Below are 17,788 nucleotides of genomic sequence, written 5' to 3' on the forward strand. Positions count from 1 at the left end.
AAAAATGTAAATATTTTAATCATTTAAAAAATAAATTACAGGGCCTTAAAAGACAAATCATGATATCATGAGCACTCCCATGCGTCACAAAGCTGTGTACAATGAAAGGTGCTCTGAACTTGGATAAGTACAGCAAATGATAAAGGCAAATTCAACATCACATTCATACTCATACCCCCCCCCCCACCCCCTTACACTAATTTACATGCATGAGGCTATGATACAGTCTAAAACAAAACTGTACAGAATGAGGCACGTTAAGGGCAGTTTTGGATGGATTTACAAGTTCAGCATTCCAAAATAGCTCTAAAAGTATGGCACAAGAAATCCTGCAAAAAACGATTGTGGTAACTATGGTAGAAGGCAAATCCCAATATGGAATTAAAGGCTATGGATTGTATACTTTGAAAGCAGTAATTGAACCATTAAGAGATTAAGGTATTAAAGATCTAGTGTACAAATTGACTTTCAGATTGATACTGTGATATTATGTTTGCCTGCCAAAATAATCCTTCAACCCAAGAAAAATCCAAACCTGCATGTATACCTGATAACTTAAACCTGAATCAAAAATTTAAATGCATATGTAATGATGTTCCTTGCTGTTATCGTGTCAGTCTATAATTTTTCAGTGTAAATCCTGCTGCAAACTTTGGTTAGATTCTCCAGCCTAAATGACCAAACATCACAAATAAAAACTACACAAGGTAAAACCATTGATTGTTCAAACACCGGGCACAAAAAGGCACAGCAAACTGTCAGTTGGTCTTCAACTTTGCAGTTTGTTTCACCTGATCTGTTAAAGTGGCTCTTATAGAGTTTACAACAGTCTGTCGGACATTTTCTTCCATGTACTGCTCAGTAAGTGGCTTCAGCACCTAGAAAGAACAAAGGAGAATGCATCAATATTGAGAACATTTATTTATACATATTCTGAAGAAAGTACGAGTGGTCCTTGCCCATGCTAAACTTGTCAACACTATGCCAGGGCATTGTTATACTGTTGGTGTTCCAGGTGGTTAAATGCATAGGTTTATGGGTTTGTTCAAATCCCTAACCCCAAGTGTGGGCAATATTAATAGTGATGCTTGCCTTAGCAAACACCAATAACAACAACACAAATACAGATAATATTATAAATCATAGTGAAGAAAATACAATTAAACAAAATCATAATACCCCTAGGGCATTTTAGTATTAAACTAAGACACACAGAATGCAAAAGCACCTGAAATGAGAATAATGGTCATTGACAAATAAGGTTATTTGAGATGATACAAATAAAATATCTTTAAAAAAGTGTTCAAAACACATGTATCAAGTTTATAGAAATTAGATTTTTGTGCCCAAGTTTGATTTTGAAAAGCATTTATAGCATTCTCTACAAAACAAATGTATTTAACCTGGTGTGACCCCGCATCTACACGCATGGACGTTGTATTTTGGCTTCACTATACGCAACGCATAATTTAAATGAATGAAAACCAACTGAATACTGTTCACAACACTCTAGACTGTGATTTAAGGGTTAAACATCTGGCACACCGAGTCAAGTGACAACAACATGACGTCGATTTCCTTGAAGCGCTTTTATGGACACAGCGCCAACAAAAGTGCATCTGGTCAGAAACCTCTTCACGTTTTTCCATTGAAACCTGTTTGGGTGTAAAGAGTAGCGTCTCTAATTTCGTTTGATATGCCACTTTAAAAAATCTGTTTCGTTTTCACGTGTCAGCGCGCTGATGAACATGATGTCCACATACATGGATTTTGGGACAATATTCCCTCAGAAGATGTTTTGAATAACTTCCAACATTAACACATCTGTGGGTAATTTCGCTTCATCTTAATATAAATTGTCATATTTTATTTTGTTATCACTGTACAATATGGTTCTATTCATTAACATTGGTAAATGCATTCTTATATTCACTGTGCATTATCACATTGAGAATAAATGGGCTCATCCAAAAGCTGAACAATGTTGCTTTCAGAGGATTTATATTGAGTTAGGATGAAAATAAGGTGCATTTCAAACTGTTAAGAGACCAGTGCAGACAGACAGCACACTGGAGGTCAAGTCATTCACTAAATAGGGAGCAAGGGTGCATCCTATAACTCTCTATAGAGCTAAGTGCATTCAATCCTAAAATCTTCAGTTTCAGGCTGCAGATGATGTTTGGACCACTCAACATGTTTGGCAGAAATGGGACAATGGTAATCAGTACATAGATTCAGAATTTTATAATGCAACATTTTATTTTAACATGATTGGCAGTGATTAGATGATGCAGGACATTACTTTGAATGATAATTAATTATGCTCATTTCTGACGTGATGTCTATAACGTCTCAAAAACACGAATAACCGGGGACCTGGGTAGATCAGCGAGTATTGACGCTGACTACCACCCCTGGAGTCACGTGTTCGAATCCAGGGCATGCTGAGTGACTCCAGCCAGGTCTCCTAAGCAACCAAATTGGCCCGGTTGCTAGGGAGGGTGGAGTCACATGGGGTAACCTCCTCATATGGGTAATGGTTGCTATAATGTGGTTCGCTCTCGGTGGGGCGCATGGTGAGTTGTGCATGGATGGCGCGGAGAATAGTGTGAAGCCTCCACACATGCTTCATCTCCACGGTAACACGCTCAACAAGCCACGTGATAAGATGCACGGATTGACTGTCTCAGACGCGGAGGCAACTGAGATTCGTCCTATGCCACCCGGATTGAGGCGAGTCACTACGCCACCATGAGGACTTAGAGCGCATTGGGAACTGGGCATTCCAAATTGGGGAGAAAAAAAATAAATTAAAAAAAAAATCTGACTTTCTATAGCTTGGTATTATTTAAAATTTTCACAGCTTATTCCCCCCTGTCCACATACATAAAGGACATACATTTTTGGGGAAACTAAACATACATTTCTTGGGGAAAAAATGTCAAAATATAATTTAAAACTTCAGTCATGATGTATAAAGGGATCCTGTGTTTTATTGGGGGGGTGATTTTGCCATGTGACAACAGAATAGCCACCTGCATGTTGGTTACACCACATGACTTTGATTTGGTGGACAGTTTTTCATATGTTAACATTTTATTTTATTTTTTTAATCCCCTTTTCTCCTCAAATTGGCATGCCCAATTCCCACTACTTAGTAGGTCCTCGTGGTGGTGCGGTTACTCACCTCAATCCGGGTGGCGGAGGACAAGTCTCAGTTGCCTCCGCTTCTGAGACCATCAATCCGTGCATCTTATCACGTGGCTCGCTGTGCATGACACTATGGAGACTCACAGCATGCAGAGGCTCATGCTACTCTCCGTGATTCACGCAAAACTTACCACATGCCCCATTGAGAGCGAGAACCACTAAACAAGGAGGTTTCCCCATGTGACTCTACCCTCCCTAGCAACCGGGCCAATTTGGTTGCTTAGGAGCCCTGGCTGGAGTCACTCAGCACACCTTGGATTCGAACTCGCAACTCCAGGGGTGGTAGTCAGCGTCATTTCTCACTGAGCTACCCAGGCCCCCATATGTTAACATTTGAGAAATATTAGTAAAAGACTATTATAAAACTACTTATGTCAAATTTTCTTTGACATAAATTTTTGACATAAATGTTGATGAAACTGTATCACTTGTAAACTTACACATTTGGATTTCTGTAACATTATAGCAGCTCTAAATGTTACCAAAGTAATATTATATAGATGGCTGATATAGATGAGGATCTGTTGAAACTGTGAGAATGACTAATAATTTGAAATGATAAAATCAGTAATTTTTCAAACCAGAGTATTACACCAAAATGTATTTTTTATATTGTTTATGAATTTATAGTTGTCATGAAATTAGTTAATTTGTAAACACACATTTAATGAAAAATACATAGAAAATAAGTATTATATTTGTGCTGTGGCCAGTGAAAATGTTGGCAGGACAAGTACAAATTGGAACTACATTCACTAAGTTATTTCAGAACTATTAATTTCAGAATTTCTATGGATTGTTGAGAAAGGTTTATGAAAGGGGGAAAGAGATTATTAAGGGATGGTGAGTGAGACCATTTTCTCACATTTAGAACAATCTTCTGCAAAGCACAAAGAGAAATGAAATGTGGGTTATGACAAAACATGAGGTGAATAGTTAATGGGATGAACAAATGAAGAGATGAAAGCAAGTCAAAGAACAATGGGGAAAAAATGCAGAAACACTAACACTGGAACACTAGAATAACTGTATGCTTAAGTGCATCCAAGAAGCATGACTCACCTGTTCCCACAGTGCCTCAGCTGTGAGGTCTATAGCCACACCCACTTCTCGATACTCTCCCGAGTATCTGGCATACGCCCAGGCACACAATGTGAGCAGCGACACCCCCATCACAAGATTGGCCAGAGCTGCGATCGCCGATAAGCCAATGAGGCCTGTTATTGTGGAGACCATGTAGGTAACGAACATGACTGCAAACAGTGTGGCTGGGGTTCTTGCTGCATAGAAAATGTTCTTGCTTTCATTGTTTTTCACAAAATTGGTGTATACTTCATCCAGCTCTGTCTCTAACTGCTGCTGGTAGCGCTGACTGAACTCGAGACCACCCATTTTCTTCACTGCACAAAACTGTCGAACGGAGGTCTTCTTAAACTCGTCGTGATAGCGCTGGAGGTCAACAGGGGCAACGTACGGTTTGTCTCCTCCACATATCTGTGACAGACACAGATAAAAATAAAATAAACCCAAAATCAAATTCTCATTAAGCACAGACTCGATTCATAATCTCTCTAAATCACCAGATGCATGTAATTAAACTACAATAGGGTCACTCTTTTGAGTTATCTAGGCCAAACTTCAGCATACTATTTTAGTGCAATGGCCTCAAGTTATTTTCAGTTATGTAGGCTAGCTGAACTAGCATCATGCTCCTGCTATATTTAAAGAAAATCGAGGTCCCTCTCCATCCATTATCCATTTAGAACTGAACATGGTCTCCTTGACTTGTGGGATGCATTCCTTCAAATTATCTCCCATTTGTCTGCATGCATGCATTAAATAGAAGAGGCTCAAAGTAGCTCTACCTGCTCCATGGTTCTGTTATAGGTATCTTTTGCTCCAGCAACAGCTGTCAGGTTATTTGCTTCAGCAGTTGCCTGGGTAACAGAGGCACAATGTGAGCATTTGAAAGCATTCACATAGGCGACACTACATGTGTGGAGTACAGCATACCTGTAGCATGGATTTAGGATGCGGAAGCTCCTCACCTTGATAGATTTTGATGTATGCCTACAAACAGAGAAAAAAAAAACAGTGTCTATTACAACAGCAAAGCAGAAAATTGACATTATAGAATAAATTGCTATTATTAGTTGGTATTAGCAGGAGGTAACTGTGGAGATTGGGGCATGGTGGAGCGACGTCCGTGGAGAGTGAGGCTGGAAGAGGGAGAACGTTAAGGATTGACACCTGTAGGAAATTATCTCTAACAGCTCTTTTGTGTTGCATTGAGAGCTGGAGAGGGATATAAGGGCAGACCAGACCACCGGTGGGGGAGAGAGCGATGCACGCAGCCGTGTTTGTGTGTGTTTCTGCTGAAAAGCAGACCTTTGTGTGTTAGACTGAAAAGTGCTATCAATAAAAGTCTCAAGTCGACCGTTTACCTGGCTGCCCGCTTCCTCCTCCTTAACCAAGCAAGAGATTTATCACAGTAACATTCTCATTCAACAGAGCATTTTTTTGGACACATTTCTATACGCTCCAGTGTACAAGATGAGTTGTAAATATATTTGGTCCATTAAGGCGGTAAATTTGAATTTCTCTCATTTTATAAAAGCAGTAAGCCTCTTAAGGATGTACATTACAGTGATTATACTACAGGTTATTGAACTCTTCTATACGTACATGGCATTTACTATGGTTAACTGCTTTAGTAAACAATTCCATACAATAAAAATGTCATCAGTTGTCTCAAAAACTCTATGGGGATACTTGAATAACAGAGCCTCTTCAACTCTTAAACACAAATCAAATTGGACATTAAAGTAATGAAGTCTGACCTTGAAGTACTCCAGCAGGTCTCTGCATGTAACTTTGGCTCCATTTATCTCCTTCACTACCAGGTTTTCTGGTGCCAGCAGTAAGGGCACAAGATTTTGCAGCTCCTTCTTAAACTCATCATCAATGTCTGCAGAGACATTTCAAGATGAGCCTGCAGTTCAGTTGTCTTTATGTATGTGCCTGTGTTTGAAAGTGAAAGTTTACCAACCTCTCAGTCTGCCATCAAAATGAGGGTTGATGGCCACCTTCAGACCTGGATGTGGCAGAAGAAAGCAGCCTAAACTACAGAAACAAGCGTGGATGTGCTTCCTAACATTCTGCAACTCCTCGTGTTGATTCTGCTTCACCTACAGAGCAGAAATTAAACAGGATTTAAACTCTTGACATGCTGATGCTGTGTTTAATCCATTCGGTGCTTTATCAAACCTGTAGTCTCCTCTCCAAAAAGCGATTCCCTCCCTCAAGTCCATACTTATGCTCGTAAGGGTAACACCAGTCTCTGATCAAAAACAGTAGTTTCTAAAAGACAGACAATGTGCAAAAATACACTTAGTCTAATCACACCAAATCCGAATTTTCAGCACAAAAACGTGTAACAATACATCTCTATGAACTCCTTTACATATACCGGTACTTTCATGTTACTTAATCACATGGGTCTTGAACAAGCCTTTAACCTCTTAAATCCGGTGCGGCCTGGTACCTGGCCCTGTCAAATCAAATCAAATCAAATCACTTTAATTGTCACACAGCCATATACACAAGTGCAATGGTGTGTGAAATTCTTGGGTGCAGTTTCGATCAACATAGCAGTCGTGACAGTGATGAGACATATACCAATTTACAATAACATCAAATTACCACAACACAATTTAAACATCTGTTATACACATAATTACACTCAACAATATACAAATAATAACATACACTGTACAGTATACAATACGCTGTTTTTTGTTTTTTTTTTACTATATAGATACACATTATTCAATAAAAATTTAAATATAATTAAAAAAAAGTATATATATATATATATATATATATATATATAGAATGTACAGTATTGTACTGTATTGACATTCAGGCTGTCGGATGATAGTCAGTTGTTAAGAGAGAATATAATATAATAATAATAATATAATTTATGACAGTCCGGTGTGAGATATAAGAGTAAGGGTAATAAAGTGCAGTGCTGATGTATTTTGATCGTGGGAGATCAAGAGTTCAGAAGTCTGATTGCTTGGGGGAAGAAGCTATCATGGAGTCGGCTGGTGCGGGTCCTGATGCTGCGATACCGCCTACCTGATGGTAGCAGTGAGAACAGCCCATGGCTCGGGTGGCTGGAGTCTCTGATGATCCTCCGAGCTTTTTTCACACACCGCCTTGTATATATTTCCTGGAGGGACGGAAGCTCACCTCCGATGATGTGTCTGGCAGTTCGCACCACCCTTTGCAGTGCTTTGCGGTTGTGGGTGGTGCTATTGCTGTACCAGGCGGAGATACAGCCAGTCAGGATGCTCTCCACAGTGCAGGTGTAGAACCGTGTGAGGATGTGGCGGTTCATTCCAAACTTCCTCAGCCGTCTCAGGAAGAAGAGGCGCTGATGAGCCTTCTTCACAACGACTTCAGTGTGGACGGACCATGTGAGTTCCTCAGTGATGTGGACACCCAGGAACTTAAAGCTGCTGACTCTCTCCACTGGTGCTCCATTGATGGTGATGGGGCTGTGTTCTCTGTCTTTTCTTCTGAAGTCCACCACAAGCTCCTTTGTCTTACTGACGTTGAGGGAGAGGTTGTGCTCCTGACACCAGTGTGTCAGAGTGTGCACCTCCTCTCTGTAGGCTGTTTCATCATTGTAAGTAATCAGACCTACCACCGTCGTGTCATCAGCAAACTTAATGATGGCATTGGAGCTATGTGTTGCCACACAGTCATGTGTGTACAAGGAATACAGTAGTGGGCTAAGAACACAGCCCTGCGGGGCTCCAGTGTTGAGGGTCAGTGATGAGGAGATGTTGCTGCCCATTCTAACCACCTGGCGTCTGCTTGACAGGAAGTCCAGGATCCAGCTGCACAGCGAGCTGTTTAAGCCCAGAGCCCGGAGTTTCTCATCAAGCTTGGAGGGCACTATGGTGTTGAATGCTGAGCTGTAGTCTACAAACAGCATTCTCACATAAGTGTTCTTTTTTTCCAGGTGGGAGAGAGCAGTGTGTATTGTAGATGCAATGGCATCATCAGTGGAGCGGTTGTAGCGGTAAGCAAACTGCAATGGGTCAAGAGAGAGAGGCAGCACAGAGCATGTAATCTCTGATTAGTCTCTCAAAACATTTGCTGATGATGGGGGTCAGAGCAACAGGACGCCAGTCATTTAAACAAGTTATTTTGGATTGTTTTGGTACAGGCACAATGGTGGATGTTTTAAAGCATGTGGGGACTACAGACAAAGAGAGGGAAAGGTTGAAAATGTCCGTAAAAACACCAGCCAGCTGGTTCGCGCACGCTCTGATGACGCGGCCCGGAATTCCGTCTGGGCCAGCGGCTTTGCGGATATTCACCCGTCGGAAGGATCGGGTTACATCCGCTACAGAGACGGAGAGTGAACTAACCTCTGTAGCTTCAGCCGCGAGAGCTCTCTCCGCGAGGCGGTGTTATTTCCCTCGAAACGAGCATAAAAAGTATTTAGCTCATCCGGTAGAGAGGCAGCGGTGTTCATGGCGGAGTTTTTATTCCCTTTAAAGTCCGTGATGATGTTAATTCCCTGCCACATGCTTCTAGAGTTGGTGGTGTTAAACTGTCCTTCAATCTTGCTCCTGTACTGGTGTTTTGCTGTTCTAACTGGCTTGTTTATGCTCCTCCACGTTCCCGGAATTAAAAGCGGAGGTCCGCACATTAAGTGCCGCGCGAACATCGCTATTAATCCATGGCTTCTGATTCGGATAGATTCGTACAGTTCTGGTCGGAATCACTTCCTCTATGCATGTTCTGATGTAACACATTACGCTATCAGCGTAAACCTCGATGTCGTCATCAGAGGCGGACCGGAACATCTCCCAGTCCGTGCGATCAAAACAGTCTTGTAGCGTAGAGTCTGATTGGTCCGACCAGCACTGGATCATTCTGAGGGTGGGTGCTTCCTGTTTCAATTTCTGCCTGTAAGCGGGCAGAAGCAGAATGGAAGAGTGGTCCGATTTGCCAAATGGTGGGCGGGGGAGGGATTTGTAGCCATCCCGGAACGGAGAGTAGCAATGGTCCAAAACCCGGTCCCCTCGTGTGTTGAAACTAATGTGCTGGTGATATTTTGGTGCGACTGATTTTAAACTGGCTTTATTAAAGTCCCCGGTCACAATGAACGCGGCCTCAGGGTGCGCGGTTTCCTGCTCACTTATTCTCCCATACAGTTCCTTGAGTGCCCGGTCTGTGTCGTCTTGTGGCGGGATGTACACAGCAGTGATAATGACCGCTGTGAATTCCCTCGGTAGCCAGAATGGTCGACACAGAAGCATAAGAAATTCCAGATCAGGAGAACAGAAAGACCTGATGGAATGTACGTTCCTCTGATCACACCAGGATTTGTTGATCATAAAACATACACCACCTCCTCTAGTTTTACCTGAGAGGTCTTTCGCTCTGTCCGCTCGGTGCACAGAGAACCCCACAGGTTCAATGGCTGAGTCTGGAATCTCCGCAGACATCCAAGTTTCTGTTAGGCAGATAATGCAGCAGTCCCTCGTCTCTCGTTGGAAAGAGATCCGCGCTTTCAGCTCGCAGAGCTTGTTATCCGGAGACTGAACATTTGCCAGTAGAATAGTGGGTAGCGGGGGTCGATTTGCGCGGCGTCTTACTCTGATGAGAACGCCGGCTCTGTTTCCCCTTTTCCTCCTGCGTTTCCGCGGCCGTGCTGCCCAGACAAAGGGCTCTGCTTGCGTGTTTGTAAACAGCGGGTCGGCATTGAGGAATGTGAAGTCCGGTTTACAGTGTGAAATTGCTGAACCAATGTCCAAAAGTGTTTGTCTGTCGTAGACAATAAGGCAGACAACATCCAAGACAAAAAACATAAGAATTGTGAACAAAACATACAAAACATTGCTATGTTGCGTCGGAGCTCGCAACGCAGCAGCCATACTCGGCACCATCTTGAGTCCAGGACTATCTCTGTAGGGGGTGCTGATCAGAAAAATATGTATATTATGGTATTACTCAACAACCAGTTGGTTGATCTGCACAAAATAGGTGTCATTTTAAAGATTAGACTCTTATCTTTACAATGAATATAGCTGATCTGACCAATTCTAAAATACTGCTTTTAAATACTGCTGATAAAGTAGAACTGTTCCATTTTCAGAATTGTGATCACAACAATCCAGTTTAGAACCAGTAAAAAGATAAAAAAAGAACACACAGCCATGTGTCATGTAACTTTGGAAAGGTACTGATTAGTAGAATACAACGAGCACATTTGTTTCACTCAGAGACCAAACTACAGTGAGTATTAGCACGTGAAATGCACATGTACGATAAACAGAAGTATTGTCACAATTTGGTTTATAACTCAATGAAAAATAAACATTATATATAAAATGGCATATCACAATTTAAAGCAGACAACTCAGAATCAAACAGGCTCACACTCAGCGTAACACGATGTGTAGATCCTGAAATATTACTCAAAGAGTGTTATTACAAGCTATGGTGGCTATCGCTAATAGTGTCTCTATGGCAATGTTTTTTTTTGTTTTAGATTGATTCACTGAAACATAATCCTTCACATCATAGATCTGTCAGATCATCTTCACTGGCTGTCTAGCGTGTGTTAGATTCCATATTTGGAAACAAGCAAACTTTTGATTGCTTTGTCCTTTCAACAATTTTTTTCCATGTATAGTTGAAATCTTGGAAAACAACACCAAAGTTAATTTTATGACTTTCCATACTTGCTGTCTCAAAGATATATAATGTCAAACATGAATAATAAATGAAAAATTTATTTTTAGCACACTTATTTTGTGTGTTTTGTCAGCAGTGTTGTACCATGAGAGTCTCTGAGCATGATACAAATATATTTTCTTCAAATTTTGAACATTTTTTTTATAAATTGATACCATGCTCTTACTTTTAGGTATGCCATTTAAGCATTAAATCCTTAAAAATGCCTTCAGGGAGTAAAGGGTAACACAAAATGAACATGAAAGTACACAGGACAAAGGCATGGGTAAGCATATCTATTTTATATTGCAATAATTGGTACTTAGTTTGAGAATTATAGGTTTCTCTACCTGAAATGGTTTTTCGTGGATCTCCTCCATTGCAAGTCGACCATATTCTGTGAAAAGCTTTAAAGCACACATGATGTTACTGTCAAAAAAATAAATAAATAAATAAAAAAAATAAAAACGTACACTTATAAAGAGAGCATTTACCTGGAGATGCTGTAAATCATCTTCTTGGATATTTTGGGAAAGGTTATAAACCTGAAAAAAAAAAAAAAAGAGATTTAGGTTTACAGTATATTTTGAGAGTTCAGAAATCCAAAATTAACTGTTTTATACAATAAACCCCACAATCATTTCAACCCATGTAATAAGATCCTTTACTGTAGTGTCTGAGGCAGTGTTAGAAATTAACTTTTCCATTAAGAGGCAGTAATAGCCTGCTGGATTTGATTTTCAGGGCATTTAGTATTTTTATAAGGGCATATTTTGTTCTAAACAGAGAAAATATATTGAGTGTTTCAAATACTTCAATTTCAATTCACTTACATAAGCTCTCAATCTGAATAAATAGATTGAGAATTTATTACCACTTACCCATAAAAGTAAACCAACATCAACTTTTATTTTAAGTCATAATATGAATAAATAGGACTATAACACAATATTACATACTGCATGTTACAAATACAGTCCTACAGAAAAACATTATCTCCACACTTTGAATCTCAGGGGCATTTTTGCCCTCAGCCCCCCTTTATTTCTGACCCTGGTCTGAGCAAATAAATAAATAAATAACTGTGCAAAACTCTCCTTTTTTCCCCTGTACATCTCTTATGTGCCTATACATACCTGCACAGAGCTGGTCATCGTGCTTAGTGCAAAAACAGTGGCACAGTCTTTGATGGTTGACTGACTGTCAAAGGCTCCCTGAGTGTCCACTAACAACACAGCCACCTAAGGACACCCAGAAATAAGTCTGATCAGACAGTCAACATTATCTAGTCAGTGAGATGATATACATCTTTAAGTGAACACCCATCCACCTTAGTTCCATCTTCCTTTTCCACAACAAACACCTCACTCCAAGCCTGGATGCCTGTGGTCTCTCTCTCACAGCCTCCTCTCCAGTAGAAACCAGTCAGTGGCTCATCATCTCCTCCCATCCATGACTCAGACGACTACAAGACAAAAGAGACACAGAAGTATACAGTTTGTTCTTGTGAATTCCCTGCACTAAAAGTGTGAAAAACCATGCATGCTTGTGACCTAGCAGGTTTTATACATGTAGGACACAGCATGCAAGTGAAGACATGTCAATGAGAGTCATCAGAAACTTGTTCTCAGGAATAATAACAGCTCACATGCCTTGATCTGATTTGAATTCACATCTGACATTATAGAAAAATGCATTTGTCATTTGTATTTTCATCATTTGCCTGAACAGCAAATATCACACCCCATTATGTCCCTAAGTAAAGTTATATAATACAATTTCAAAATTTTAAAGTAAAATGTGGGCAAGGTCTGGTATTGTGACAGTTCTCATCATGAACTGTAAAATACATAAAAGTTTTACAGTGAACAAAGTGGAATAGAATATTTAAATAGAATGAATGATCTAACTGGAGTCTACTTTCAAAAATTAATGGTCATGAATTTACATATTTTCCTAAAAGCCATTACAAAATGGGCAATCTCTTCGGGATCCTTGAAAAAGTTGCTAATCGGAACCCTTACAGGTAGGAAGGCATTTTCAAGCTCTGAAGTTAAGGAGAGTTTTATACCCTACTATTGATTAAATCTGTAAATGTTTATGTGAGATTACCGCTAGAGCGCGACCGATATGGGATTTTTGAGACCGATACTGATACTGATTTTAGAGAGGGAAAATTCACCGATTACCGATATGGTGGCCGATATATTTCATTTTTGAGCTGGAATGAAAACAGACTTTTTCTATGTGGATTTTTCACCGATATGACTATGCAAAGGTACTCAGAAGGCTGATTTCTTAAATATTTTTTATCAAAGAATATTTGACGTTATACCACCATGCTCATTTTTGCCTCGCATTAACTAACAGAATACATGGTATATTTGTAGTTGAAAAAATTCAAATGTCACAGTGCAGGACCACTGAAATTACTTAGTGAAGGAAACAAATTACTAAAAGTTGTGGAAAATCTTGAACAGTTACAGCATCTAAAACATGTACTTTCTCTTACATAAATGTATAAATCTTAACCTAAAATCTTTATTGTGCCAAATAAGTTCATGTCCATTTCCTTACATCCATAGGTAGAAAAATACAGATTTTCCAATTAATTGTGATTGGTGATATTCATTTGAATGATATCGATTCTTAAAATACCAAGATCAATCTTTTACTTTCACTTTTAAGTTCACTTCGGTTTTGGTTGTGCTGATTATTATATCTTTGTTAAATAAACAGCAACTGAACTGCATAGTTTTGGCCCTGTTATTAATTTTCAAAATAAATATTTTCATAATATACCAAGTTAGAAGGTTTCCTCTATAATTTGTTTCATGTGTAACCAAAATGGACATTAAAATAATTCATTTGGGTTTTCATTAGTTATAGAATCAAATTGTATCGAAATCAGAATTGAATTGCATAGAGAGCTTGTGAATCAGAATCGAAACATATAGGGATATCTGTATTGACACCCACCCCTATCCTTGGGAACGGGTGTAAAGGGGTCAGTTCTTACCCGATTGTGCATGTAACGTAGCATGAAGTCCAGTAGGAAGGACTTGCCTTTGCGGAAGGCACCGGCCACAGACAGCACAACCACATTAAGATCCCTCACATGTTCCTGCATCAGGATTTTTTCCAGCGCAACAGCATCCAATTCAAACTTATGATCATCCTCACTAGCTAGCACAATTTGAATGGGTTGAGCTCTCTCTGGAACCGGATCCTCCTTGGGTTCAAGTTCTTCCTCTAAAGCATATGGTGCCACCCCATTGGTATCAGGGCTGAACTCCTCCAACGAGCTCAACTGCTGAACTGGTCGGCACAATGGAACATCCTCCACACCAGCCATATCTGTAAGAAAAAAAAAAACATGGTAAATGCAGCAATTATTCAGTTGATACCCTTATGCCAAGAACTCCCACCTTCCTAATTCTTCTTTTCTGTTGGTGTGAAATAACAACTTAGTCCATCAGATAAAGATTGGTTAGTACTTCTGGTTATAACTGCTACGGAAAATATTCATGCTATTCAGAGAACATGCTAGAGGTAAATATGGACACAACCGGCCTCTTTAATCCGTAATGCTTTCAACATTTTAATAATTTGATTATTATCTAAAAACTATTTCATATATTTGGCAACTTCCTAGCTCCATGGTTTGTCATTTCCCGGTATTGTCAATCATCTTCTGTCAGAGACTGTCGCAATCGGCATTGGGTTATTTGTCAAATCTATCGTCGATGTCCAATTACATCGTCCTATCGCCCAGCCCTACTATAAAGTAGGGAAGTATACAAATTTGGATGCAGCGTTTGATTGGGGACAAACTAATTAGGGATGGGCACGAGTACTCGAGTACTTGGACGTGGCAGCAATGATCGACCATGAAAACGATGATCGATGGTGATCATACATGATGTAACTTTTCAATTAATTTGAAATTCAGTGACAATTACCTGACAACTAAACAAAAATGTATCAAAAAGTGAGCTTATTAGGGCCCAAGCACTGAAATTGCGGAGGCCCTATTGTTCTTCTAAGGATTATTATTATGGCCCAAGCACTGAAAGTTCTCTGTAGCGCCCCCTTGAAAATGGGCATGTAAGGTAGCTCTGTAGCACCCCCATTTTCACCTACAGTCACCAAAACTGGTACATACACAATCAGCCACAACATTAAAACCACATGGCTAATATTGTGTAGGTCCTCCGTGGCAGCAAAATAGCTCCAACCCCCCGTCTCATATCCATCCATTTGTATTTGGAGCACAACCTCTAACTGACGATGCTTATTGGCATGTTTTTGGCACCATTCGGAGTAAATTCTAGAGACTGTTGTGTGTGAAAATCCCAGGAGATCAGCAGTTACAGAAATACTCCAACCAGTCTGGCAACAACAATCATGCCACGCTCCAAATCAGTGAGATCAAATTTTTTCCCCATTCTGATGGTTGATGTGAACATTAACTGAAGCTCCTGACCCTTATCTGCATGATTTTATGCACTGCTGCCACATGATTGACTGATTAGATAATCACATGGATGATTGTTGGTGCCAGATGGGCTGGTTTGAGTATTTCTGTAACTGCTGACTTCTAGAGACAACGGTCTCTAGAATTTACTCCGAATGGTGCCAAAAACAAAAAAACATCCAGTGAGCGACAATTCTGCGGATGGAAATGCCTTGTTGATGAGAGAGGTCAACGGAGAATGGCCAGACTGGTTCGAACTGACAAAGTCTCCGGTAACTCAGATAACCACTCTATACAATTGTGGTGAGAAGAACAGCATCTCAGAATTCAGCTGTATGTTTGGTAATGGAGGCTGATCACATTGATGCGGCTATTATGGGTCACAGTCATAGTGCCACCAATTGGCAGCAGGAAGTATGGCACTTTTAACAGACTCTGAAAGGGCCCACTTGTGTTTACATGAATTGCTTCAAAATTCTTTAGAATAATGTCAAGACACTGCTGATGTAAAATTGTAAAGGAATATTTTATATCTTAAAAATTGTTGCCATGGCAACGCATTAATTGTAATTATTCCTTTCTTCCTATATTTGGGTGTTTTTGAGGCACTTGGCACGCTTAAAATTTCATGAAATTTTGCACACACATCAGAGTCGTCGGCCATTAGTATTGGGCAAAAGTTCACACATGGGCATGTAGGGGGGGCTCTGTAGTGCCCCCAACCTTTTAACTGTTACTCCCCTTTCTTAAAAATAAAATGAAAAAAAAATCAGAAAATGACCTTTCCAAACTTAAATGGTTGTAACTAATCAATGCTATGGAGTACAGACCTAAGCCTGGTCTCTTTTTAAAGAAGACACGTGGCAGTTTATTGTGCAAGTGAAAGTTATAGAAGTTTAAGTTTATTGTAATGAAAATGTACTGCACAAACTTAAATAAAATATACAAAAAATATCAACTGAAATGTAAAAATATTAGAAAATCAAAGCCATATGTCTAACCCAGTTCTTTTCCAAATTTTAGGTCAATATCTATGTATAAAAAAATTACCTTTTGGCAATTTGTTCAGACGCAGTATCAGAAATGTCAAATAGAGGACAGCCAAGCTCCATTGGTGAATGATTCCAAAAAGACCACATGAAAAAACAGTTTTTCATAAAAAGCCATAAAGGTGGGACAGTAAGATATAAAGTAGGGGTGGGCAATATATACCGATAGACATAGTAAACCAGTAGAAATTTGCCAACCAGTATACATTTTGGATTATCGTCTCTATCGTGGTAACACAAAATTGCCACACGAGAAATGTGTACAGCATATAACAGGTACGCACTCTGTAGGATAAATTGAGTGAGGCGGTGCGATTGCTCATCCCTCAAATTCATTTGAGTGAGAAGATGAAAGGATATTATGAAGGAAAAAGTGCGTCTTCTGTGGTGAGGAATTGGTTTGGCTTTAGAAAACGCGATACCGAGCAGAAAACAGCGATTTGCGAGGTTTGTACATTGTGTAAGTCAACATACAGTAAGTAAATATCCATGTACGCGTGTCTATCAGTGGTCAGGACTTCATGTGAGACTGAGAGAAATTATGAAACACATGGTTTTTCACTGACAGCTGCAAGTGTCATTAGATGAAATGCATGTTTAGAACGCAAGAAAATGTCACTGAATCCACTTCTGAGGCCAGAAAATTCGCTTGAGCGACTACCAAGACAAATTCAATGAGATTCGTCCCGTGCTCCAAACATGCCTCCCATTAAAAACACACGCAGCTGTGTTTTGTGCAAATGTTGCATGGACGCGCAATCTGAAACACGCAAGTGTGCGCGAGTCATCCCAGTCCCTTCATTTGTGCTCCTGTGACAGAAAAAGCGCAGATCACACCTGCTACTCATTCTGGTTTCTCTCAATGTCATGTGGGTTTTTAAAATACACATCAAAACCTTTTCTAAAATGCAGTTAGAATGATGTTTGATATCAGGAAACAAACCATCCATACCGTATTTTCCTTCAGGTATTTTCTTTATATAGATTACTAAAAACACTAAGAGCCTAATTAAGTGTTTATTTATGGACCATTTTTTATTTTTATGTTATTTTCTTTGTTGTATTGCTTTGAGAAGATGTTAAGTTTCTTGAGGAAAGTTAATAATAATAATAATAATAAGTATAATAACACAAATAAAAAGATTAGTGCACATCATCAGTGTGTCTGTGTGTCAACAGGCAAATTATTTGTAATATTAATTTGATAATAATAACAGCCTAATAATAACAATAACAGGGCTCCAGACAAAAAAAATAAAAATGACTTGAGCCTTTGGCTCCTTAACTG

The 17,788-nt window shown here is 39.7% G+C and overlaps 1 protein-coding gene across 2 annotated transcripts in view; it reads right to left on the bottom strand.

The window, feature by feature from the left end:
• Positions 1-17,788, bottom strand: part of LOC127412172 (atlastin-2-like) — a 31,610-nt gene continuing 13,822 nt past the window's right edge. For both annotated transcript variants that reach the window (XM_051648325.1, XM_051648326.1), the window contains 12 exons: positions 13,994-14,331; positions 12,305-12,439; positions 12,111-12,215; positions 11,469-11,519; positions 11,325-11,381; positions 6,478-6,570; positions 6,260-6,398; positions 6,051-6,178; positions 5,224-5,280; positions 5,076-5,147; positions 4,273-4,704; positions 1-878 (listed from right to left, as the gene is read on the bottom strand). In XM_051648325.1, coding sequence (XP_051504285.1) covers positions 759-878; positions 4,273-4,704; positions 5,076-5,147; positions 5,224-5,280; positions 6,051-6,178; positions 6,260-6,398; positions 6,478-6,570; positions 11,325-11,381; positions 11,469-11,519; positions 12,111-12,215; positions 12,305-12,439; positions 13,994-14,331 — 1,727 coding nt within the window. In that variant the 3' untranslated portion in view covers positions 1-758. The remainder of the gene's footprint in view (positions 879-4,272; positions 4,705-5,075; positions 5,148-5,223; positions 5,281-6,050; positions 6,179-6,259; positions 6,399-6,477; positions 6,571-11,324; positions 11,382-11,468; positions 11,520-12,110; positions 12,216-12,304; positions 12,440-13,993; positions 14,332-17,788) is intronic.

This window comes from Myxocyprinus asiaticus, chromosome 21 (genome assembly GCF_019703515.2).
Source record: "Myxocyprinus asiaticus isolate MX2 ecotype Aquarium Trade chromosome 21, UBuf_Myxa_2, whole genome shotgun sequence".
Taxonomy (NCBI): Eukaryota; Metazoa; Chordata; class Actinopteri; order Cypriniformes; family Catostomidae; genus Myxocyprinus; species Myxocyprinus asiaticus.